The sequence below is a fragment of the Engystomops pustulosus genome, chromosome 11 (assembly GCF_040894005.1).
Source record: "Engystomops pustulosus chromosome 11, aEngPut4.maternal, whole genome shotgun sequence".
Lineage (NCBI taxonomy): Eukaryota > Metazoa > Chordata > Amphibia > Anura > Leptodactylidae > Engystomops > Engystomops pustulosus.
Window position 1 is genome coordinate 28,583,992 of NC_092421.1, and position 26,546 is coordinate 28,610,537.

Sequence of the window (26,546 nt, forward strand, 5' to 3'; positions counted from 1 at the left end):
TCTTCCATATTCAAGGAACTTCTGTAAATCTGCTTTCTCTCCCTGTACACCACTGCACCTGATAGATGAAAGCACCTGAGAAAGTGTCTTATGACTTAGGGTAGATCTTTACAGGCAGTCCCTGGTTAATTTAATTAACCCAAAGAGCTGAATATCAAGTGCAATATTCTCTAGATAAGGAGGATAATGATTAACCCTTTCCTATTCAGCCTGAATTGCATGGACTTCAGAAAACTTCCAGATGCACTGCTCACTACAGGATAAAAAACACACACACAGAAACTGAAGTATATTACAATGTCCATTCAAATCATCTGAATTATTTTCTTCTATTTACTTATTTATATAAAATAGCTGCAATGGTTTAGTTTCTCTTCAAAGTAAAAAAATATGTTTTTCATTTTTCATATAACCTTTGAATAGTCTACAACATAAATGAATATTTCTAGCTGGCCTCTCCCTTGAACTGTAATATGCACCTTATATTGGACTCTATTCTACTCTGCATAGAGGGGTCATGTCAGGACACACATATGCATGAAGTTGTAGATATGTAACGGAGTGCTATTACTTTCCAGCAATGTCTGTGCTGATCTAAACACCAGCAAAATAAATCCCCTTGCTATACAACCATGGATATGAGTACAAAACCTATTAAGTTATTGCCAGATATCTTGGTTATTTGGGGAAGACTGTCACTGAATAAGACCACCAAGAATAAGCAGAAATGTAAATGAATAAACCACAATTTACAAGGATAAAACACAGATATTTTTCTTAATAAATTATATATCAATATGTTCAGGCCTTCCTACTCTATACCATGCTGCCCACGGAGCAGAGACCATGTTGTAAAACTTTCTCAAATCTATTTTTACCTTTTGTGTTTGACACTTATATTCTGATTCCTCAGAATACAGATGTAGCTGTCATGTAAGAATGGGGCTAATTTTATTAAATCTCTTTACAGCTGACTCCAGCAGGTGAAAGACAGAATGTGAGAGTAAGGCTCCTATCAGACGAATGTATGCTACACCCGTGCCAGTACCTGGGTATAGTGTACCACTACCGTCTGAAAAGAGCTTTACTCTCACACTCTGGAGCTTATTTACTAAGGGCCCGAGGCCGTGCTTTCGTCGGATCTTCTGATGTTTTCGGGGATTGCACGGCTGTGACAGGTATTTAACAGGGGGTTGTGTCGCACGCGATTGGATTTTGGCATAGCTGCACCGGCTTTCATTCAACAGAAATCGGGGGTTGGGCCGTCGGACAATCCGACTGATTCGGACTAAGCGCAGGATTTAACATTCAAATTGTGGCGCAAGATCAAGCACTTACATGCACAGGAAAGAAGATGGTGAACTCCATCGGACCTGAGCAGGGAAACGACACATGCAGGATATTGGGTGCACAATCTTAGTGAATAGCGGCAGAGTGCACGATCGTCGGACAATGCACTTTATGTGAACTCCTCCGGACAGGTAAGTAAATGTGCCCCTCTCTTTCACTTGCTGGAGTCAGCAGTAAAGACATTTAATGAAATTAGCCTCTATTCTGAGGAATTAGAATGTAAACATTATACAGAAAGGGTAAAAATTTGAATCGAGAACGTGTTACATTGAATATGGTTTCTGATCTGTGTGCAGCATAATATAAAGAAACAGGACCTGAGCATATTGAGCGTTCCTCACCCCTCCCCTCTCTATAGGGAGCTATGGAGCCGGCCATACAAGCGGAAAAAAATAGAGCATGCTTTATCGTTTCTTCCGTGGGTTGGCAATATGGCCATTCTAATGGATGGCTGTATTGCCCATTAAAGTGAATGTGGTTGTGTACTGAAACAATACGGTACAGGTAGCACACAGCCATATTAAAACATAAGTCTGAATGGAGCTTAAAGAGGAGGTGAGTGAGAGCAAATCTATTACTAGTTGTGGTGGATATGTGTTAAACGTCTGAATCTTAGGAATCTAATATCATCCAATCTCACCCAGCATACATAGCATATTGCATGCAAGTGTTGGTGCTGATCACACATACATCTACAGTGCTGTCTGGTTCTGAATACATATTAGTTTTAGTTACCATAATTTTATATAACAAACCCACATCTGACATACTTCAAAGTAGAAACTATTGCAGCTATGGAAGATGAAAAGGCTTGGTGACCACCAATGTGTATACTGCCTGTATTACTAAATCTTTAAAAAAGTTTATACTTTTTAAAAAGCATGCCAAATAACAAACTGACTTCCCGCCTCCAGGAATCCCTGGATAGGAGGTAACCTCTTTGGAGGTGATTATTTATTATCTCTTTAAGGTCACCAGTGAAGATATGAATCATAATGCCCATTATAATTAGTGGTTGTGTTCACACACACTGGGGGGATTTAGGAAGAGCTCAATTCCACCTTACTACAGATGTAATTGATGATTTACTTAAGAGACTTGGCACTCACCACACAATCTCCTCTGGCACAAACGCTATAAGGATCTTTGTAGCTACAACGGGTACCATCATGAACAACCTGATTCATGAACACCACATCTCCCGTTTCTTTAGATTGACATATGAGCTCACATTTCTGTGCATCTGTAGAGGAAAGCAGATTGATGTTCAGACTATAAACAGAATAGAAGTTTTAATTTCACATATAGGAATCAACCATTGAAATTTGCTGAAATTGGCCACAGACACAAGAGAGTTTTTTCTGACCAGATATCTCCTGATAATTTTATCTAAATGGACACATCCAGACTCTCTCCTGACACCTTCCGTCAATAGAAATAGTAATCCGAAACATTAGATCACAACAATTTGGATTTAGATGAGTGTGTCCAGTACTTGCTTATTCTAACACTAACCTCTGTCTCATGTCTATGACCAGCTTAACAAATTATTTCCTGTCCTGCAAGTGTCTCTGCTTTCAATAAAACCTCATCAGAGATCAATGGTGGCGATACATTCACATGGATCATTGCTTTGAAGCCTGTTTACCATCGTGATGCTCGTAGGGAAGCCAGGTATGCTTGGTGTTTTGGTGGGTGTAGTATGAGTTTCGCTGTGAGCACTGCTGAGCCCGGAAATCTTCAAATGGTCCTCGACAGTCTTCAGTGTTGCACATCTGATATTCATAGGTAGCACCCGGGCAGTCCCGACCTCCATACGCTGGCCTGCACAAGACAAAATAGAGGATACATTTTTCTTGGCCCTAGGATGACAGCAATGTCTCCTGTACCATCTCAAAAAACCATTCCATGCAACTGACTGAAGGCTCAAGTATTTTTAAATATACTGTATAGTGGCAAAAAAAAAACCTTGTTGTAGTTTTTATTTCCCTTCATATTGCTTTTCATTAACATAAATGGGATTGATCCTTTAATGGGGAACTGATAGCTCATAGATAGGGGTCTCAAATAGGGTACATTGTGGAATTGAGATAATGTCTGGATCACAGATTAGCAGAAAACATTGTGATATAGAAATTTGTGCCTCTGTTTTAGGGACAATCAAAGGTAGGTTGTCCCTAAAAAATAGCTCAATAAATACTCAAACGTGAACGGGAAGCAGAAACATATTTATAAAGTGTGGAGTTTAAAGGAAAACAACCACATGGATGCAGTATTGTACACCAAGCACAGTTACTCGCTGCTGCGTATACCCTGAAACACAATCATTTCTTCCGTTATCTTATAATGGCCTATAAACGTCTTTTAAAATTATGCGGCTCCTCTGGCTCCGTCTTCTTCTCATTATGTACATCTCTGTTCGGCGTTACTTCCAGCCTCCCTCTCTCTTCCGAGGTGAGCATAATTAGCAGAAGACAGGGCAAGAAGGGGCTCCTGTCATGTAGATAGGAGCCTCTGAGGTCCATTCACATTTTTAAAAGATGATTTTCTCAAGAATTGGGCCATAAGAAGATAAAGGAAGAATGGATCCGGTTTCAGCGGACACATACGAGCATGTAAGTGTGCTTGGTGTAAAATACTGCATCCATGTAGTGGATTTCCTTCAAGTAATGTGGATAAAAATTATTGCATATGGTTCCTACACATCAGCTGATGGCTGACACAGATTTACAAATATATATTTATTTCTATCATCATCCTCTTGTTATAGACTGCTTAACAGAGCATTTGGTTTAGAGGACTATGTTCTGCGATACTTTAAATAACTATGTTCAAGGGTCGAAATGTCTGAGTGGCTAAATCTTGTGATGACGTATCACAGAGTAAATGAAAGACGTTATAGGGAAATGAAGGAATAACAACTCAGAAAGTAGAAGCAGTTGAGACACCACAGCTTTGAGCTATATTAACATTTACTACAATAAATCACATCATCTGAAAATTTATTGTTTTGCTATAATCCCTGTGCCAAGTCTATGTTTATGTAATCAGAAAAGATGGTGGTGTAAGAACAAAAAGAGCCTACAGATGTGGTAGAAAGAACCACCAGAAGCATAACATATGTTTACATTTCACTGTACTGGAGCTTGAAAGATTACTCACAAGTGTTAGGCACACAAGCTCGGAATCTGGTCCCCAAATTCGACATACAAGCCTGCCGGCCATTGATATCATGTAAGCACCTGCTGAGTCATACTGAGCCAGAAATTATATATTTAATATATGTCTCAATTGAATGGATTGTCTGGAAATCTTCTCAGAGTGGCATGGCAATGATTGGTTTATATGCTTTACAGATGCCCTTGGAATAATTCTGGTATGCCTTAAAGAAATATACAGCCCATACCTTTCAAAGCAGAATACATTCTTATCCCATATTCTAAGAAAACAATGACATTCATTGATTTAACAAGTTTTGGTAGAGTTCCGGTTAGTTAGTAGAAATGTATTTGTTGCCTTGTCATTTTTATGCAGATTTAACTAAAAGTTTAAAATCTTTTCTTATGCAATTAAAAAAAACTCCTAATTAAGAAATCAAATTCCTGTCAAATAATCCCTTGATTTGTCCTACTGTAGCAGCTGGACACAGAATGCAACTTATGTAGTAAATAGTAAAATGATAAAAATTATAAATCATACATTGAACAAAACTTGTTTTTGACTTATAGAAAGATACATGTTTGGAATAAATTAGTATTTATGTTTATGTCAGTAAGGTTACCGCCACACATTTTGGCAACCACGATAACAACCAGTATTCGTAAAGTACCACTTATTCATGGTGGCCAATAGCCACATGCTCTTCTGGGTAAGCTTTAGGTTTCACACATCATCATGTACTCGTTGGCCACCAATAATGGACAGCATCCGGTTGCTCTATAGCATGAGACCATACCTTTAGAACATGTGGATTAGTGACTGCTACTGTCTACGTCCACATTTTTAAAGGGATTTTTGGGCTAAAATAATTGATGACCTTTCCAATGGTGGTATCTGAGTGTCTCTTCAGATCTCTTAAACTTAGTGTCTAAAATAACAACCGACTGAGAGCACCAAGAAGGAGTAGAGTGTAGACCTGAATCCTCAAATATTGAACTATATCATCATTCTAGGATGCCAAAACAGATAACGCAAATGACAGAGCAGGAACACAAAGGCTTTTTGCTCTGCCATTATGAATGATGCACTAGACCAGTGATGGCGAACGTTTTAGCGGCCAAGAGCCCAAAAAAGCAACTCAAACCCCCCCCCATATTTATCACGAGGTGCCAACCAAAAATAAAAGCAGTAACTTACTGCTCCCTGTTCTTCAACAATTATAATGGCCTCATGAGAACAGCAACACAGTAGAAAGATGGAAAATTTGCATCATTTTAGCTTCTTTCCAGTGTCCCACAGAGAATCATGGGGCCAGCAGGAGGTCCTCCAAAGATAATTTGGCCCTGTCTATTCATTCTCCCTTTCCTACAGTCCCAAGTAGTGAAGTAAGTATCAAAATATGACTGAAAGCAGCATCTTTTAAGTTGCTTGGAACTGTCTGGTTGGTGTGCTGAGGCGATGGCCTGGGTACCCACAGAAATGGCTCTGAGTGCCACCTCTGGCACCCGTGCCATAGGTTCGCCACCACTGCACTAGACTATACACCCCTATAAAAAATATATATACATTTTTGGCACACAGCAATACATAAGGCAAAGTCCAGATTGTTGGTGTTTACTGCTGAATCGGATTGGTACGCCATACTGGGAAGAGCTGCTGGTAACATAGGTGTGAAATACTGACCCGAATATTCCAACATTACACTGGCCTTAGGGTGTAAATGCCCACAGCTGTAAAATAGATTCACCTGACTTAAACTTATATCACTAAACAGCAAATTAGAGATGTTTCCTTTAAATGCCGTAGAATGACTTTCTGACCATACAACTGTATAAAATGCACAACATTTTTTCCAAAGAGCATATGGAAAAATGATTTTCCTTTCCAAATTAACAAGGTTTTCCACATCAGTGTTGTAATATAGTACTCTCGCCACATTCAATTAGAGAAGATATTTTTCTCCCGTTCCCTTAGTCTGACACATGGATTCAGTAAAAATCCCATAATTTGTAAATAAGCAAGTATTCTATTTCAGAGTGCACTTCGCTACTATAGGTTTTCCATGGAATCTTAATAGCTACTTAACTGAGTTTTCACACATACAACACTTAAAGGGAACCTGTCATCAGCAACTGCCCTAATACACTACCAGTATAATTATTCAAAGAAGAAAAGATAAGCGGCACTCACCATTACTGTGCAATCAGTATCTTTATTTCGGGTGCAAGTACAGGGAGGAGCGGGACCTGGCGATGAGTCTTTCGCGCCTACTGGCGCATCATCAAGCCAATGTCATTGGCTTGATGATGCACCAGTAGGCGCGAAACGACTCGTCGCCAGGTCCCGCTCCTCCCTGTACTTGCACCCGAAATAAAGATACCGATTGCACAGTAATGGTGAGTGCCGCTTATCTTTTCTTCTTTGAATATCTATTGGACTATTTACCACACTAGCTGAGCACCACCTATAGTGCCATTTGAAGAGGATAATATCACCGGAGTCTATCTGCAGTAAACACCATTGCCCCACGATTGGCCTGTGGTTGCCATCGACATAACCTGGATTGTGCCGAGCGCTATTTGTCTTTCTATGTTGCACTACCAGTATAATGTCAAGCAGCATAACACCTTCTAGTTATTTCTTTTATTGCCTAGTACGATGGCATCATCCAGAAAATCAACTTTGAAATGAGATCTAAATTAGTTGTATAAAATCAAGGAGGAGGAAAGATTAACACTGAAGTCAAGGTGGGAAACTCTGAAGGCCTCCTCCTCTGTGATTGAAATCATGCATCAGACTTCAGGAGATCTGGTTAGTGATGATCAATTACAGTGAAGGGGCTTTCTGAGGAAGAGAGAGCTTGACTTCAGTGTTAAAATTTCTGCCTCCTTGACTCTATACAACCAATTTACATCTCACTTGTAAGTTATTTTTCTGGAGGATGCCACCACACTGGGTCATAAAAGAAACACGATCTGGAAGCTGCTCATCTGCTTGGCAACCTACTGGTATTGGGTCAATTTCTGATGACAGGTTCCCTTTAATGATATGGCAAGGTATAATTGTCTGACTGCTAGAAGTATAGAGGTACTGAATTAAATGGTGGTTCATGGGGGCCAACTACACATGGGGGTCTGAAAAGGTAGACCAGGGTGTTCTAATGGTAATGTGTGATTCATGGTAAAACCTCTATAGATTACTGGCATTTAAAAAGTGAAACAAAAACAATGGCTGTCAACAATGAAAATTTCATATTTTGAAACATTTGAAACACTTTTAAACATCAAGGGGGCAAAAATAATAATGGTGCCTTCTCATATTATAAAAGAATCTTGGGGCCTCCTCAGGCTTTAGGGCCCTGTAGCAACTGCGGCTGCTGCCCCCTATAGCTACGCCCCTATGTATATCATTAAGTAGTGTCATGCATGAAAGGAAGACTTAATGACTTACGAGATGAAATGGGGTTGTAGAGAGACATTTTAATTTTTGAGACCTATTTTTAGCCACAGTTTCTTTAGCAGAATTCAGCTCTAGCGGGCATTGATATGACTTGAGACTCAATCAAAAAGTAATGGCTGATGCAGTCATCAGATTGCCCCAGGACCTTTAATATGAGAAGCAGTAGTAGTAGACACCTTCAAGATAAAAATTCCTATGGCACTCACGTTGGGTTGTTGCATTGTCTTCCACGGGAGCGTACTCCTCCTCCACATGTTCGAGAACAGGATCCAAATCTTGACCACGAGCTCCATCCTCCATCCTGACTATAGGATTGCTCTGGTGTCTTCCAGATGCAGTGACCTTTAAAGCACCACTAAAATAAAAAACAATAATCCAATATCTATACTTTAAACATTTTAGTGTAATTCTTCATATCAATTTATACATGGTATACATTTGTGTATAAACACTAGTCAAATCAGTATTTCAATTCATTCAAATAGTATATCAATATATGGCCAAATTAACAGAAATTATGAACAGACTTTGATGTAATTGATTTTATTTACTCAATAGAAGAAGTAATATTTACAACAATGGCTAAGCATTAATTTTCTGACCTTTTTCACGTTACCAGTACAGGCAGTCCCAGGGTTACATACAAGATAGGGTCCATAGGTATGTGTGTAAGCCGAAACTGTATATTTTATAATTGCCGTTCTAGACAAATTTTTGTGCCCCAGTGACAATTGGAATTGCAAAATTTTTTGCTGTAATGAGACCAAGGATTATCAATAAAGCTTCGTTACAGACACTTTACAGCTGATTATTGCAGTCTGGGACTATAGTAAAGCATCCAGAGACCTTCACCAGAGGTCACAGGGGGCGGAGAGGTCCATCTTTAACTTTGGGCCATCTGTAAGTCGGGTGTCCTCAATTAGGGGACCGCCTGTAATAAGATAATGACTGCCTATCCACAGGTTATTCTTAATATCCAATATCAGCTGACCCCACTGATTGGCTGAGATCAGGACACTTAGTAACGTGGAATGGCCAATAAACAGTAGATAGAGTTGTGGTACTCTACCTCTGTAGACTAGACTAGTACAGGCAGTCTCCAGTGACAATTGGATTTTCAAAAATTTTTGCTATAATAGGACCAAGGATTATTAATAAAACTTCATTACAGACACCTTACAGCTGATCATTACAGCCTGGGAGTAAAGGAACATCCAAAGGGCTTCACCAGAGGTCACAGGGGCCAGAGAGGTCCGTCTGTAAGTAGCGGATCGTCTGTACTACTTATGCCGTTGCCTCTGCTATCAGCTGATCAGTGATGAGTGTCAGAATCCATTAAGCTGATGACCTATTCTAAGGATAGATCATGGACTAAAGAAGGATCTGCTACCAGACATGTTGAAATCCATCTGCCCAGTCTTTTACTTGACAGTTTGAATAAATTTAATGTGTATGGCAAACTGTGCAGAAAATAATTTAAAGATTTATTGGATTCTATGGAGGTTTGGATTCTGTGACCAGTACTGGATATAATGTAGGCGTATGGGGTGGTAGCCCAGGGCCAAAGCCTAGAACCCATGGCCAACCAAACCTCCCATCAATGAAATCCTTGTATATCTGTTTCTGCTTTTAATGCACACAGGAACCATTTCAGGATCTTTGAAGGTCCTGAAACCGCAGAATGAAACCGGGCAGAAAAAAAATCTTGATTTTAGCACCATATGTAGAAAATGTATCCCAGACTTGTAGGGCTATAATATTGAAACACCCAAGGGCTCATTACAGTCGTAATCCGCTCCTGACTGTGTCCATACAATATAACTTTAAATCTGTGATTTAGTGCAGCAAAAGTTTTCTTCTGATATGCCTTTCACGTAGATCTAAATGAGTCCTAATCATAATAATAGAACTTGTTGTGGCATCCATTATGGCAACAGATACCTTTGGTCTATTCTGTTGGTCTATTTGACTTTTTCTATATCTTTCATTCCACTTTTGGACTGCACTTTCTTAAGAAAGTTGTTAGTTGTATAAAATATTCTGTACCTGCTGGTGATCTGTCAGCAGGTGGGGAGGTGACTTGCATACAGCCATTTCAATAGAAGTTTTTTAATAGTTACAGATAGAGCCATCAGTACAACAAGACTGTGTATTAAAACTGTGTACTGCTCACGATGCTCCTCCAGGCCAATTTGGCTTTTAAGCGGATTATTCACGGCTACCTCAGTGAGTTCCAAAGACTTTTTTTTTCCAGCTATGGCTACACTCATAGAGTTGGAATCTATGGAGGACATGATAGTAGACACCCACTGGTCGGACACAGGATAGGTGATAGGACTTGATTATAGGACAACCACTTTAATAATTATATTATTTTTAAATTGAAGAGAATCCATCACCAGCAAATCTCCCCCCAAACCACACCTAGGACCTTTTAAATATATTTATACATGTTTCACTGATGCCTCTAACCATGGGATTAGAGCTGCCATTCTTCTAAGAAAAAAAACTTTTATTGATGCCCTCCTTTCCAGACATGGAGGTGGGGAGCTGCAATAGACCGTGAAGCTACCCACCATCCTCACTGACACTAATACCTCTAACAAAGCTGAAGAGAACATCTGAAGAATATCTGGAAGCATGGTAATAGTAGTTAAACCTATCAATCAAGAAAACGGAAGCAGTGCAAGGCAGAAAACAATGAATATGCAGGACTCACTAACTGTGATTGGACTCGCCTCAGGTGAGTTGCATAAACGTAGCCATTGTGACATTGCAGCCATGGAAAGAAACCATTTAGGGATAAGGGCAAGGATTTTTAAACACCAGATTTTTAAGGACACCAGACTTGCAGATGACCCCTAGTTACAGACAACCTCTCTGCCCAGCTCTCTGGATGCTTTACTTCAGTTCCAGTCTACAAGGAACAACGATAAGGTTTCTGTAATAAATCTTTATTGATAATCATTGGTCCCACTACAGCAAAAAGAATGTAAAACTCCAATTGTTATTGGGACACAAAAAATGTCTGGAGTTACAATGATAAAATATACAGTTCCTACTTACATACAAATTCAACTTAAGAACAAACCCAAAGAACTTATCTTGTACTACCTGTAGTTTTTAATGAAGTTTTTATTTTGGATGGCTTAATTTTAATGACAGGTTCCCTATAAGATGACAAATTTTTCACTCTTGTTTCAAACATCCCTTCAGGTATGATAGAGATTCAGAGAAAATAAATATGTCTAGTGAACAGCAACTTGTGAAAATATTGTTAACATGAATAAATACCTTTCCAGGAGAACATTCAGTTCCATCGAGAGGGGGACCCTTCTTCGTCTTGCAGAAATAAGGATTATCTGGGTGACTGCACCACAGTTGCTTGCAGGGGTCGAACGTCCTAAACTGTGAGTACAAATATTTGCAGACTTTTAATCCGACTGTACATGAATGGTCTTTCTATACATGTAATTAACATAGAACTAGATTTAAAGAAGCACTCCTCCAACAAATAGCATTTTTTTCATCCAAATATTTGATTGTAGTTAACATCAGGGGCAGTTTGATTACCCTTTTCTCTATATTCTTCCAACAATCAAGGATTTCAGTTATGGATGCTGCACATTATAGTGTTTGAGAGGAGCCTGCAGTAGCGTTGATCCCCCCTGTGGAGAGTATGTTTGGTACGGTCCATGCAATTCCATAATACATTGTGCATGAAATGGTGATCCTACCCTGGAAAGAACAGGTAATTCTCAGCAGGGTGAGAACACATGACTCAACTGAAGATAATTATGGATAAATACTGGATAATTATATATATTGGGGAATATATTTAAAAAAAATAAAAGATTATAAAAAATAAAAGTTTACTGGAGTGAAGACAAGTCAATTTACATAAACAATAAATAAGGTCTTGATCTTCCTGATAACACATTAGTATGGGGCAGATAAAATGTGTGAACAGGTAATTGGTTTGTACTGAAAGCAAATTTGTTTGTAAAACCTGCATATGAATGTAATGTCAGGATGTACACTAGCCAATGGTTTGAACATTTCCCCATTTACTTTTATGGGCTCATGAGAATGATATGGCTAGAAGATGGAGCAGGTCCTACTCCTGTCCGAGTTTGTGGACCAAGAAACTGCACATGATGTGTGCAGGAAGCCTTAACCAGAGACATGATCCAGAGATTGGACAACAATTTTAAAGAGGTTAGCCACTTTGCCTCATGCCTTTAGTAATGTTTGTGGGGAGAAGTATATTAGGTAATTTACCAATATAACCCCTTGAGAAATGTCTTTTACCTCATCAGATGTCATTCCAGTCAATAAAATTGGTACAGATGGAGGTGCATCTTAAATGTCCAGGACCAAACTACTTTTCAGGACCTTATGATAGTATTCATGAGTACAAGCTTAAGGTCCTGGAAAAGGAGGTTGATCAGGGACAGTTAGAGATCACATTACCCTCCATCTACAGCCATTTTATGGACAGTAATGACAGACTCATGAGGTAACAGACAACTGAACCAGGGAGTTAGACTTTACATTTAAAAACTTTTAATAGATGTATATTGGTAAATTAACTTATATCTTGCACCCTACACCCATATTGCAAAAAGCCCTAATGTTTGTAAAGTGTGCGCAGGTATTGCTTAGTGAAACTGAGACAACATACCACCTAGTCTCAAAATCCTTATGTATTGGTTCTATATTTATAACATGAATGAGTACTCACAGCTGTACACATTCGATAACCAACTCCAAAATCGAATCTGCATTGTTCATCCATAGAGTAGTTGATTCCTGGTAATTCTGGGAGCTTCGGCCATTTGTGTTCAAAGGGATCATCCAGGAGACAATCATAGGAGCTAAAATACAGTTAAGATTAAACATTCAATTTTACTGATGGTTACGGTTCGACATTCCCAAGGCACGTAGTGCCTATTTTATGTTCATATATACTCGCTTTTAGGCATCAAATCACTATTTGTAGAGAGGTCTGACATTGGAAATATCTGATATATGCTGATATTTCTGTCAAATGGCCATTAGACTGGTGGGTATCCTTAAAAATATATAATATATAGTTCAGTAAATAGATTTGCTTCATTTTAATGCTCAGGCTACATGGCGAAGTTTAATTTCGTAGGGAAAAAAAGGGCTTGTTCGGGCTTGAAAAAAACATGATACATGTAAAAGGGGGAGGTTAGAAAACAATAAACTACATATATTTTGCGCTCCCGTTTTCCAACGGCGATGCCCATCACTGCCGACCTCCGTTTGTATACAATATTCGACAATGCCATCCCGACCATCAACGCGCTAAGGCAGACAAGCTAAGATGGGCGATTCTATTGACACCAAGGACTTTATAGTTTGGAAGTTCAACCTGTATAATCTTCGTTTCCAGAAGAATATGTGATAATTGTCCATTAACCCACTTGGACAGGATATTAGCCAGCTTTACCAAACTAAATAACCACAATGACCATGCAGTACCATTGTGTAATGGTGATATTTCCTGGCAGTGTAAATAAGGGATATAACCCCCTCATGTTTGTGTTACTTATGGGGGGGTCTTGGGGCACACCACTAATGAAACTACAGCTTAAATACAAGGTAAAAATGTGATAAGTGTTCTTTTGCTGAATATTTGCACAAGCATTTTCTGTATAATAAAGATCAATCGAAGAGTAGAGAAAGAGACATATTTTCAGGTATATAATACACCACAAGGAGACAGACAGACAGATTCCAGCTGTAGATTGCACTTGGAGCACAACCACACTACAAAAGACTGTCTAGACCTTCATTGTTACTTGTGACTCATCCACTATTCACAGGTTTTACATACAGATGTTCAGATTACACACTAAAGCCACAGAGGTCTTTCACCTACAGAAACAATATAACTAGACCTTAGCGTATATTTTCATCTTTTATAAAACGTAACTTACTGTATATATCTATTAAGCTCCTGCTTACTGCATCTTGACCAGTGATAACGATGGAATGCGGCCTGCACCAGAGGAGCCATGATGCTTCCCATACTGGTTTCATCAGCACAGCGGTTTCCTTGACCATCGTGCTCCATACCTAACCTATAACATAAATAAAAATTATACAATACATGTGTGTTATTCAGTACTGGATTTGCTCACTTTTAACTCCACTGCTTCCATAGGTGACGGACTGACTATAACTGGTTGTTACCTAAAACCATTGGTATATGGGTAACAGCTGAATTGTAGGTGAAAAAAGTGAACAATCCCACTTCCTTATGTGTATAGAAGCTAGAGCTTCAGAGGTTGTTACACTTACCCCTCCCACTGTGGAGGGAGCAGGGGGAGCGTGGCACAGTGTAACAGTGTCATCTGCTGCATGGAGTGGCTCTTGCAACACTGCCCAGAGCCATTCTGGCTCATAAGCATAATTTTAAAAGTAGATTTTAGAAGGAAGGAAACCATGGATAACAAATATAAGATTATTACCAAAGTCTCGAGGTAAGTTTCCCTGGTTTATCATGCTTGATTTTCATTTTAGATTTCCTTTAATAAATTGCTTCTAAGCTTTGAGGGCTCCGTTGGGGGCACATACACAAATATTCATAAGCCACCACCATTACTGACCAGACTACAAACCTACAAACATAGTTGTTTCATACCATTTTACAATGTTTTTTTTGCTAAATCCCATGTACTTTATTAGGACACATAAGACATAACCCTAAAGTAAGTTGGGTGGGGCACTTGAGTTCTTTGTGAATGACATGATGAGTTCCTGACCTCCTTTTTAATCTTCTGTGGTTATGAGTGAACTAATGTCTAAACCACAATGGAGATAATGTAGAAGCTTGTGATTACCAAATTATAAAACAATTTAATTCCAAAATGGCAAACTCCAGGTGGCCCAAGCAATTCTGTTCCTATGTAGTCACTGCGAGCTCTATGAACTGGGGATGTACAGATACAACAGATCACCTCACTACTTTATACATGGCCCACCGGTTATCAATTGTTTGGACAAACTGTCTTAAATGATCCAATCCCATAATCACAGGATAAATTGTATAGAGTTTTTCTAATTTACCTATGTGTTTTTTTTATTGTTTTTGATTGTTTTTTATCCAGAGTTTGCAGAGCTTGAAAAATAAGAATTGGTTAAAAAAAACTGATATTTCTACTTTATTCTGTTCCTGTGCTTGACTAAACTGCACAAAAAGCAACAGCAATAATTGTCACTGCAACTTTAGTGTCCCAAATGCAAATCTATAACAAAGCTCAATTACCACAATCATTTACATTACACTTACATTTACTTCTTCACATGGGGCACAGGTGACTTTTGAAGCTCCAGGATGTTGGAGTAACTTCTGCAATCCCTCTAGTTATACCCCTTACTATTGCTAGTCATTTGGAAAATTGTAGTATTGAAATAAGACAATTGGCTCCAGTCCTCTAGCTTTATTCCCCTGAATCTGTATACATGTATACATTGCAGTTTTACTGCTGTTTATCATTTTATAAAGACATTCTAAAAAATGTTCCTATGAAATAAAGTATACTCACACATGACCTGTTTCATGGGCTACTACAAATGCAGAAGAAAACCCATCCTCATGGTTCAGGGTACAGCTGCGCAGTGGGTGGCACATACCCGTAACTGGAGCATAACCTTGACAAATGTAAAGCAGAATTATTCAGATTTACATATCATATTTTCTTTATGTATGCCAGGTATTAAAACTTTTTGTAGAGGTAAAAATTTGCAGGCTACTGTTTTACATTATACTACTAACTGTAGTATAGGTCATCTATATCACTTTGGTGGTTTCCATACCCAGGACCTTCAACGATCACCAAATTTTATTTTCTGTCCCTAAGAAGCTTCTAGTTTATCTCATTGACTGGTGTGGTTTATGTGGAAAATTATAAGGTTCAAAATGAATTTGTTTTGTTTAGGTATAACAAATTCAAACAAAATTCAACAAAATTCAGGATAAAAGTACACCACTTTTATCAACTAGTTTGAGCCAGTGGGGCACATTTACTAAGGGCAGTGCACTAGTTTTCTGTTGGACTTTGCGTATTCTTTTAGGTGCCAACTGCTTGCACAGGTATTTAAGAAGTGCCTGCGCCACATTTGTGTCACTCACAACCGTTTGTGGAGCGGTTGCACTAGTCTTCAGGCGACACAAATTTCTGCACGGAAGGTGGCGTTACGGTGCTCAGTTGGACTACGCACCAGATTTAACATGCAAAGTCAAGCATAAATGTGTTGCACGCCCCATGTTAAAAGGGCGCCAGATTAATTAAGAACATGTATCAGAAATCCTCAATATGGCGCACTCTGCACACTACACAGGCAAACTGCTGTTTGTACTGTACTTAGTAAATGTGCACCAGTATGTCAAAACACTTTTCTGCCCCAATGTGTTTTGTACATAATTATGTGGAGTTCTGGAGTTTCGTCACTCAAGAATTCCAACAACTTAGAGTAGATAAACAGTTGCAGCACATGTTTTATTTTATGCCAGAAAATAAATTAGGTGAAAATAGTAAATTTTGTTATATACTTCATAAAGTAAATCAACTTCTCTGTGACATTTTGCTGTTTTTTTTCTTGTGGTGAGCAGTATATCTGAAAGCCTGCTGAGTTCAGTCTACTTCAGACAGATAAGGAGGCTAATGAGAATATTTCTATTGATGATGCAGCTCAGATAAGACTATCCAGTGACTGTCTGTAAAGAGTTATTAAACACATGATCAGGTTCCTTTATTTATGAGCTGTCAGTGGATACAGGACACAAAGCTGATTTACACAATCTGCTTAAATAAGTACAAAAGGCAGAGGAAAAGAAGGACACAAAAACATATTTCAAAGTATATTATAAAGGTTACTATTATCATCTGCATCATACACTAGAACAAACACAAACAAATTGATTTCACTTAGTGCTGGTGTATTCACATTATTGCTTTGAGAGTATAATCTCAAAGTATTTCAGAAATCCTCCTGAGTTACACTTGGTCATGTCTGGTATAGTACACTGTTTATGCAAGGCACTTATTTATGTCTAGGCTTGGCCCCTGTTTCTCTTGTTTTTTCATGATCCCAGACTATAGACCCTACACACAGACCCAATATCCCTAAATTATAACCCTATACGTATTTCACTTTAGCCATAAGTTCATCAGGGGATCATATTTGGCTACTGGGATATATAGTATTTTAAAACAAACTGGTGGCTTCTCTGCTAGCCCCTATTTATGGTGTGTTACACACCCTCAGTAACACACCTCCCTTTCAATTTCCAATCTGTGCGTCCCACGGCATTAGTAACGTCTGATTGGCGTTCAAAGGATAGCCACTCTGATACGGGATCGAATTATTAAAACCGGTGGAGGTGGAATCAACAATTTTGCCTCTGGTCTGAACCTCACGTCATCCCCAACATATGCCCCTAAGCCCATCACTTGATTACCACATGACTGGATACAGGCGGTCCCCTACTTAAAGACACCCGACTTACAGACAACCCATAGTTACAGACAGACCCCTCTGACCTCTGGTGAAGCTTTCTGAATGCTTTACTATGGTCCCAGATTGCAATAATCAGCTGTAAGGTGTCTGTAATGAAGCTTTATTGATAATCCTTGGTCCCATTACAGCAAAAAATGTTTAAACTCCAAATGTCACTGGGGCCAAAAATGTTTTTGTCTGGATCTGCAATTATAAAATATACAGTTTCGACTTACATACAAATTCAACTTAAGAACAAATCTCCAGACCCTATCTTGTACGTAACCCGGGGACTGCCTGTATACGTAAGAGTGTAGGCGGAAAACACAAACAACTTAGCCAGCCAATTCCCAGAGAATGACCTGTAAACATAGGAACAGTCATGCTTCCATCACTTTTTCTACATAGTACAGGCTGGCACTCTAGCCAATCCAATTCAGTTAAATCATTCACAAGGATAGTATTTGATAGAGAATTATAAATGTATTCGGATAGTACTCAACATGACCTTATATTACACAGCTGAGCATTCCTTTAAATGTGCACCACGTAATAAAACATTTCCCCCAAGTGGTTTTATGAAGCTATTCCTGGGCAACATGTTTAAGGGTGCTAACCAGTCAGCTATCTCTGTTATTACAATTTAAATGAGATTAAATATATAGACATAGAACAAGTTTAAGCTTTTACAGCCCCTTTTTTCAAGTACTCCATTTAATATTAGAGAAAAGGTCAACATGACACGGTGCACTAACTGGAAAGTCATTTCTATTTCCCAGTACTGAGAAATGTCCTAGAGAAACTGTATTGCCTTGAAGTCTAACAGGCAGTAACTTGTAGAAACCATGTTGACCTCATTAACATCTGAAGATCAAACTTTAAACAAAAAATGCCAATCCCTTCCATTTTCAGCAAGACACTTCCTTCAAGCAGCTGTCTTTCCAATACCATTCTTGAAGTACCTTTAAGTGATCTGAAAAATGTAGCGTCCCTTTTCTCTGTGACAAGTGCTGAGATCTTAAATACTAATGTTTGAGAATTGGGACTGTAGTATATCCAGCAGGGAGGTCGCTCTTTGAAGAAGTAAATTGTTTATAGGACATGTTCGCATTTGCGTGCAGCTTATCGTGTCTGTGCTCCATTCCCTAAACTGCAGACAGACGCTCGGCTTACCAGAAATAATCAAGGGACATAACTGGCACTAAAGATCTCATTCTCATCAGGTTCAGCTTTATCATTCATCAACAGAGGGTGGTTTTAACCATTTAAAGATATACTCCTCGGAAATGTAGCTATTAAAGGTGTTGTCTGGGATATAAAAAGTTTTATATATGGCTGGGGGGGGGGGGGGGGCTTTAAAAAAACACAAAAACAAAATACACTTCGCTCTCTCTCCGCTCCTGTTCAACTGCGCTGTTGGATTTTAATGCTGGTTCTCTGTCTACAGAGGCCAGCAGAGCCGTACCACAACCGTGCACCTTCAATAGCATTATTTTCATTAGTAGGCCTGCAATTGTGGTTGGTACGGCACTGCAGGCCTCTAAAAAAAAAAAACTGAGACTTATCAGTGAACAGAAGTGGGAGGGAGCTAAATTTATGCTGTCTTTAAACCACCCCCAGGCATATATAAAACATCTTTAAAAGTATTTGTAGTATTTATCCAAACATTTTAATTACATTATGCTTCTAAATACATCACTGAATATTTATATGCAATTCCTCCCAACTCTCCCACAGGCATGCACAGTAGAGATGAGTGAATCTTTTTGTTGGCTCGATACAAATCGCTTTGGACTTGTCTTTCAAAATGGCAGCTACCTAATACTATCATTCCTCAAAGAGCTTAGGTAGGGGGGATTGCAAAATTTAAAAAATTGCAGAATCTGCCCTAATCTGTAATGCAATAATCCTGGAACCTAACCTAACTTGTTAAAAAAATTTCTTTTAGTAATATGTAAATTAACTGCAGAGGCTACTGGGGCGTGGAGTAGCCTTAGCTCCCAGTGCCCGCCCAGATTAGTACACACCCCAGTAGCCTTTGCAGTCCATTTACATATTACTAAAATATATATTTTTACAAGTTAGGTTAGGTTCCAGGATTATTAAATTACATATTAGGGCAGAGGCAGGCAGGAGGAATCTACCATGACAAAAAATGTTGGGGGCTCATATGATGCATAAAATTTTCAAAGTCCTCCCTTTATTTTTAAAATATAGTTAATGTCCCAACCTAAAAGTGCCAGATACAGTGCCCTTTCTCTTTCCTATTGTGATTGTGATCCATTGACAGAAGCAAACACTTGTATCTGTCCCGGCTGCCTACTCTGTATTGGTTCCGTGCTTATTCATTCACATAAATACCAATGAATCCTAAAGAAAACTCTTTATGTTCCTTGTATGCACAATACCAATAGTTCTTTAGACCGTGTGTACCCGCAACCAGCAATGTTTGTGTTAATAAAAAAAATATGCTAGGAATTAACTTGTACTGAACGACTCTTAACTTGTGGTCAGTGGATTAAACAGAGACAAATGCAATACTAAAGTACTAAACTGGTAGCACAGTTGGGCAGGAGCCAGTGCGACACTGGCATTCTTAACAATTAGATCATCTCGGCTTCTGGTGCCAAAAATACATTAGTGTTAAATAAAGAGAGAGGCTCCTGGCCAGGAGACAAAAATAAGTTACTAATTGTGGAAGCATCTAAGTTTCAACTGGGAGTCAAATATAAAACAAGTCTTCAATCTAAAAGGTTAATTGGCAGAAAGAACAAACCGCTCCAGTTTATTCGATGAGTCCTGTGACTGCGTCTTAATTTAACATTTGTATTTTACAGTAGCCATAACTATTCTGTAACTCGAAGATGGTCTCATAATAAATATTTTAAACTTTTGCACTTCCACGAAAGTTTGCTTGTTAGTTTGCTTATATTTATATATGCTTGCTTATTTAAACATGGAATTTGGACGGTTATTTTGAGCTTTTGTCAAATGAACAAGACATTTCACAGAATTTTACCATATTACTATTTCAATTTAAACTGAATGTCCATTTCTGTATGCCATTTCATGTTTAAAGGGAACCTGTTACCAGGTTTGGACCTATCAACCCTGATTACAGGTTTCTAAAGTTTACAACAGTCAAAAAACATACAATTTTTTTCTTAAAATCTCCTGCTTTGTTGCACAAAAATTAAAGTTTAAAAATTGTTCTTGGCTGTCCGACAAAGACGACCTATAGTTATGGGGGTATTCCATGGGACATGTGAGTCATAGAGTCATCCTTACCTATCCTTGTAGCATCTCCCTCCTCTCACCCTCCCATCAATGTGCATGGCAAACACTGTTCAAATCCAGCATTGGATACACATATGTGCCAAGGTGCAAACTCCACTACTAAGTGTGCATGCCCAATGCAGTATTTAAACTGTGTCAGGAGTGTAACTTGAGTGGGTACAGAGGGTGCAGTCACCACCGGGCCCAAGAGGCTTAGGGGGCCTATAAGGCGTCACTTTTCCATATGAGAAAGCTAGTACTATAAACCATACATTATAGTCTGGGGCCTGGCACAGACTTTGCACTGGGGCCCATCAGTTTCAAGTAATGCAATGGAACAGCATTTACTGTGTACATCACTGGAAGAGACGGGGAAAGGAGGGGGTTCTATGACAATAGTTGAGGATGAATTGCATGCCCCATGGACTACCCTCATGTTGTCCGGCACTTGAAAAAAATGTCTGCTTTCTTCCAAAAACAGCACCACACCGGCCTAATAAAGTTTAGGCCAGTATTGCACTATAGCTCTATAGAAATAAGTCTAGCCAAGTTGCAATACCACACACTATTCATGGTCATGAAAGAAAAAAACTTCTAAGGATACTGGAAAACATAACAATATATTATAAAAAATGCTTCAAATACTCTAAAAGTGCTCCTTCACCATAAGGTGCTCTCTGCATTTAGCTTTTCCACAACCCCCCGACCATTACTATGAATGAAGGCTAACCAGGAACCTTTTGCAGCTTTTACTCAGAGTAAGGTGAGTGGTTACTTCACAGCTTCGAATAGAGGGAGCTCCAAGACCACCCTCAGAGCACTTGCAGGAAAGGCAACCCTTGTTCGAAATTGAAAAAAAGCTGCCCTGAAAACTGCTATACTCAGGCTTATTCAAATGAGTATCCAGGAACTCAATATGAAGGAGGTTCTGGGTACTCATAACTTTAATTCTTGAGTGTATAAATGGGGTTGCCCCTAGTTACAATAGGTCATTGCTGCTGGCAATTTGAAACTGTATTTTACGAACAATACAACAAATTAAAGCATACCTGACCCTTCAACAAATTTGGCATCAGTAGCACAGTATGTGTACCCCAGTTCATGTTATTATGTACCCTGTATTTTGTGTTTTGCTCCTGGTAAACCACTGAGATGTGATAATATGTATACAATCTGTACGTGTCATTCTTTTAAGCTTCTATAAAATATTTGCTTATATTCTGATTCATTTAGGACATGTATTAATTGTCACATGAATAAAATACAACACCATGTATTCAATGAGTAGGGCATTAGGCGCTAAACCCTAAAGATGCTTCTAACATTTGTGCCTTGTAGAGGAGAATTCCTTCTATGCAAACCTTGAGGACCCAAGGGAGTTGGGGTCTGTTGCTAATATCAGACGTCATGGTGTTAAAAATGAAAGCAAAGACAATATGGATGTTAGTATTCAGAAGCAGCAAACAAGTGATAACTTTCCTAATAGCTCAAATAAAGTTGTGACCTTTGACCAAGCAAGCAATTTTTGGAATGTGGGATGTTTTTGACCATAGACAAGCACAACAGTTTGCAGGCTAAAGGTTAAGCAAACCAGCACAGTGAGTTGGGGAAGTACTTACAATAATAGTTATAGGAAGATGCTATATTTTTTTTAGCTCCTAAAATTATTTCTTGTAACTGGTAATTGTATATCTAACCATTAACCTGCTTAACCTAGGCTAGAAGTATATGCTAGATATAGTTATTGGTTGGTCGATTAATCCTAAACCTCCATATAATCATATATCGGTACTACACAAAGGTACAACATAGTAGAGATAAGGACAATTGTCTAAAGGTTACCGCAACTCCTACTCACATACAACACTTTGGTTTTTATCTAAGATTTATTTTTCAGAAATGTCTTTGCGACTACTAGCAACATATACCACGAGAACCATAACTACTGTTCTGAAAGGCAGAACATCTTTTTTGCGCATTCTGTACCAACCAGCTTGGTGCACATACCTGGCTGACATCATACAATAATACAGTACCTTGCATACCTGCAGGACCAAAATCTTGCCTGGTGAGAAATACAGCATGATCATGGTGTTCTGCATGGTCTGGATCGGAACGCTGCTGGGAATGGGCCCAGCGACATACTTGTTCTAGACTCCGAGATGGATTCCCACGTTCTATGAGACTAATGGACTACAAAAGGAAACAGGCAAACATTGGCACTCATTTCAGCATCATTCAATCATCCTAAATAATTTCAGAATCAAAGCACTTTGTTATTGTATTAGTTAATACTTGGCTTGTTTAGCTGTTCTGGGCAGTCAATTTTTAAGGACGATTGAGAAAGGATTAGGGGGGGGGGGTGGATGGAGCCGGGCCACAGATTGGATACCCTGTGCTGATACTTTTGCTGTGTCCTGCACCAGTCCCCAGTCCTGCACTGGGTATACTAAGAGTCTGGAGCATCTTAGTATATGCAGGGTGAACATCAAGTGGTCGCTCACGATGTGCCGACGCTTGACAAATCTTCACCGGAGTCTGGAGCATCTTGGTAAATGTGAAGTGAACATCAACCGCTGGCTCACAATGCGGCAGCACTTGCTAAATCCCCCATCGTACTAGCTCCAGCAAGTTGGTAACTCAGCCAGGCCCCCTCCCATCTCACAGCAGACAGCTCAGTCTAAAACAGCTCATTCTTGCTACTTTACTCACTCAGCAATTTCCCCTTCCATGTGTAACACTCATTGATCAGTCTTTTCTCTCCCACATCTAGCAATGTTAATAGATAAAAGACAAGATCTTGTGACACATTTCTCTCACAGTCTCTGTATAACAATGGCATAATCTATATTTCATGAGCTAAAAAAGTGAGTGTACCCACAGGGAATTTTAAAAATACATAATGTAAAATGTTCTTTTATGCTGAAATATTTTAGTTTATTATTTATAAAACCACCAATATCTGATCATTTGTTGGATCAACATCAGCTTACGAATAAGCTAATGCATTTAGCCAAGCATACAGATACACGAACAAGAACATTGTGTCCATGTTCAATGAATAGCACACAGACAAATTAATTACTATGGGCTTGTGCCACATTCTTGACCCTATGTGTGATTCCAGTGCCTGAGCCACAAAATTCAGAGCGGGTCCTATTCCTGCCCAATTTTTTGGCTCCAGCGGTCATTCTACTGTTGTTGGAATGTGAATGGACCAATCATCCCCAAAAAAATTGTTTTGTTTCCTTACCTGTCTGTATCCCACCATGATCATCCGGACTAACACAATGTTGATATGTACCCCCAGGGACTCATCATGGTAAATTTCATCTACCTGAAACAGAAAACCTAATATAGTTAGGGATATAGTTAAAACTTTTCAAAGGTTTTTAAATCTGACATGTTAACAGAAAAAAAAAATCACCAAAAAGTATTGAAAATATTTGATAAACAAAAGACTTAATATTTGCAATGAGCTTGTACTTTTTCAAGCTCTTTATTTTGTGTTAGCAATGAGAGCGTTAAAACCCATGAATAGTAAATACAAGAGAGAGGACAGCTAGGAATATGGAATCCCCTTCCTTTCAGATGAAGGTATCACATATCTGAATGACTTGCCTTTTCATTCCCAGAACATAGTTCCAATTGTGCTCCTGGTGGATGAAGGATGAAGCTGCTTTGAAAGATGTTAACGCCAAATAAAGAAACATATATCAGAGGGCAGACTGTTTGAAGAGTCTCTATAGATACAAAAAATATACAAACTTTCGGCCCTTCCCCTTTTTACCACTTGTTTTAACAGACTTTTGCCAAACTTTACTAGAGGCCTAACTGGAGCGTTCATAGAAGCATATTAAAAAAATCTGGTGGAAAGAATCTACTTCAATTATTGCCCGAAGGGAGAAAAAAATTTAGAAATAGATATAGACATATTTATAGTTTGTCATTTTTATTAGAGAAAGTCAGTCTTTTTTCTAGTTCTTTTCTTGTCTTTTCTTTATTTGTAGTCCAAACCATTCCCAAGTAATCAATGTCTGCAGACCTCCTCTCTCATATGGGTAGATCAAGTATCTGACTGTAGAATACCTAAAAAGCCTAGTTTTAGTACTTAATATGCTAATTAGTCTCTTCACTGAAGCAGGCACCCTGGCTCCACCCACCTCCACCCATATTTAACTTTATTACTCAGAAATGTAGAGAAAAAAACTACATCAGAATCAGTGGAGGGCTGATACTATTAAAGCATGCCAAGGCTTGGAGTTAAATGTGGTAAAAGGTCCTATTTAACCTATTTAAAAAAAATTAATAAGTAAAATCGTCATGGATCGCTCCACCACAAAATGTCTGATCTATTAAAAAACAATTCTCTCCGTCAATGAACCCCATAATAGTAAATAGTGTCTAAATGCCAGAATCAACAATTTTTATAAAAAGTGATCATAAGGTTATACAGTTTTCAAAATGGTATTAATGAAAACGTCATCCCATCCTGCAAACAATGACACCTTACACAGCTCCCTACACTGAAGTATGAAAAAGGTACGGGTATCAGATTATGGCAACGGGAGAAGTTTTTTCTTGAATTCGAGTTTTTAAATTCTTAAGGTGTTAGGACTAATAATTAAATATAAATTTGCTATCTCTGCGATTGTACTGATCCAAAGAATAAAGAAGAGGTGTTGTCTCAACATTTTGAGACAACATATATATAACATTAATATAGTAACAAGTAACCAAATGACGGATTTATTGAAGCAGCCCTACACCAGCAAACCATACAATGTAATGAACACAAGTTCTAGACCATATAATATATAAAACACACAAATTTTATTAAGTGTGCTCTAAAATAAATTAAAACTGCAGCAAAAATATGTGCTGACATCCCAAAAGTTTTATAGTAAGCAACAATTGATACTCCTCCCACACCAACCAAATGCCTTTGACAACAAGTATAGTCTGAATAAGGTACAATAAAATGCTAGTGCTTTTCCTAACAAGACATTTAAATGCAAGGTCCAAAAATGTGCAGATAAGTATTATACATCATAAAAAAAATGAACATAGCATAAGTGTGTATCATCAAAATCCCTGCCGAGTCAATGAAAAGGTTGGGGAAAATGTCACACGACTATTGACGCAGTATCCTCGGGGGTAAACAATGCATACTGCCAACTTGTAATAAATAGTAGAATCTCCCCTCGGGTCAGATACATCCAACTGAGCTGCACACATGCAAGTCAGCAGGAAGAAGCAGTCACCGAGGCCCCAAATGTGGAAAGCCTGTGTAGTGTCCCCGTATGCCCATCAGAATATGACACAACTGTGTTTTTTTTGCCAATTCCACCACAAATGAAATTTTTTTTTCCAGCTTTCTAGTATATAGCATAAAATGTTACATTTCTTTTGCAGAAAATAGGCCCTTTAAAAAAAAAAAAAAAAAAGAAAGTTACAGCTGGTGGAAGGAGCGGTTTTAAAAAACGGAGATGCAAATAAACTGAAAAAACTTTGTCTTGAAAGGCTGCCACAAAATTACAGTGCTAGCCAAGCACTGTTTTCTTGGCAATTTCTGGTGCTCCCATAATATTGAATGGAATCAGGCATGACTTAATGCTCTGTCCGTTAGTGAGAATGGTTCCTTGTTCTAGTGGTAACTGTGAGTTTATTCTCATGATTACCAGAGGTCCCAGTAGTAGGGCCCTAGGAACAGATTGTTATCATTTATTCTGCAGATAGGGGATAACAGTCAGACTTGGACAAGCATTTTT

General features: G+C 38.6%; 1 protein-coding gene and 1 long non-coding RNA gene across 7 annotated transcripts in view; one reads left to right on the forward strand and one right to left on the reverse strand.

Moving 5' to 3' along the window:
* The window catches only part of LOC140106189 (uncharacterized), a 296,249-nt gene that overhangs the window by 149,643 nt on the left and 120,060 nt on the right, over positions 1-26,546 (forward strand). For 2 of the 3 annotated variants that reach the window (XR_011850715.1, XR_011850717.1), the window contains exon 3: positions 11,271-11,378. This is a non-coding gene — a long non-coding RNA (uncharacterized lncRNA). Of the gene's footprint in view, positions 1-11,270; positions 11,379-11,571; positions 11,694-26,546 lie in introns of those variants that run through there. The other variant, XR_011850716.1, reaches the window with a different exon arrangement.
* Positions 1-26,546, reverse strand: part of ADAMTS14 (ADAM metallopeptidase with thrombospondin type 1 motif 14) — a 103,557-nt gene that overhangs the window by 27,682 nt on the left and 49,329 nt on the right. For 3 of the 4 annotated variants that reach the window (XM_072130452.1, XM_072130454.1, XM_072130455.1), the window contains exons 5-13: positions 24,029-24,112; positions 22,812-22,968; positions 15,546-15,651; positions 13,935-14,078; positions 12,713-12,845; positions 11,263-11,376; positions 8,175-8,323; positions 2,999-3,174; positions 2,460-2,593 (exon numbers count right to left, since the gene is read on the reverse strand). In XM_072130452.1, coding sequence (XP_071986553.1) covers positions 2,460-2,593; positions 2,999-3,174; positions 8,175-8,323; positions 11,263-11,376; positions 12,713-12,845; positions 13,935-14,078; positions 15,546-15,651; positions 22,812-22,968; positions 24,029-24,112 — 1,197 coding nt within the window. The remainder of the gene's footprint in view (positions 1-2,459; positions 2,594-2,998; positions 3,175-8,174; positions 8,324-11,262; positions 11,377-12,712; positions 12,846-13,934; positions 14,079-15,545; positions 15,652-22,811; positions 22,969-24,028; positions 24,113-26,546) is intronic. The other variant, XM_072130453.1, reaches the window with a different exon arrangement.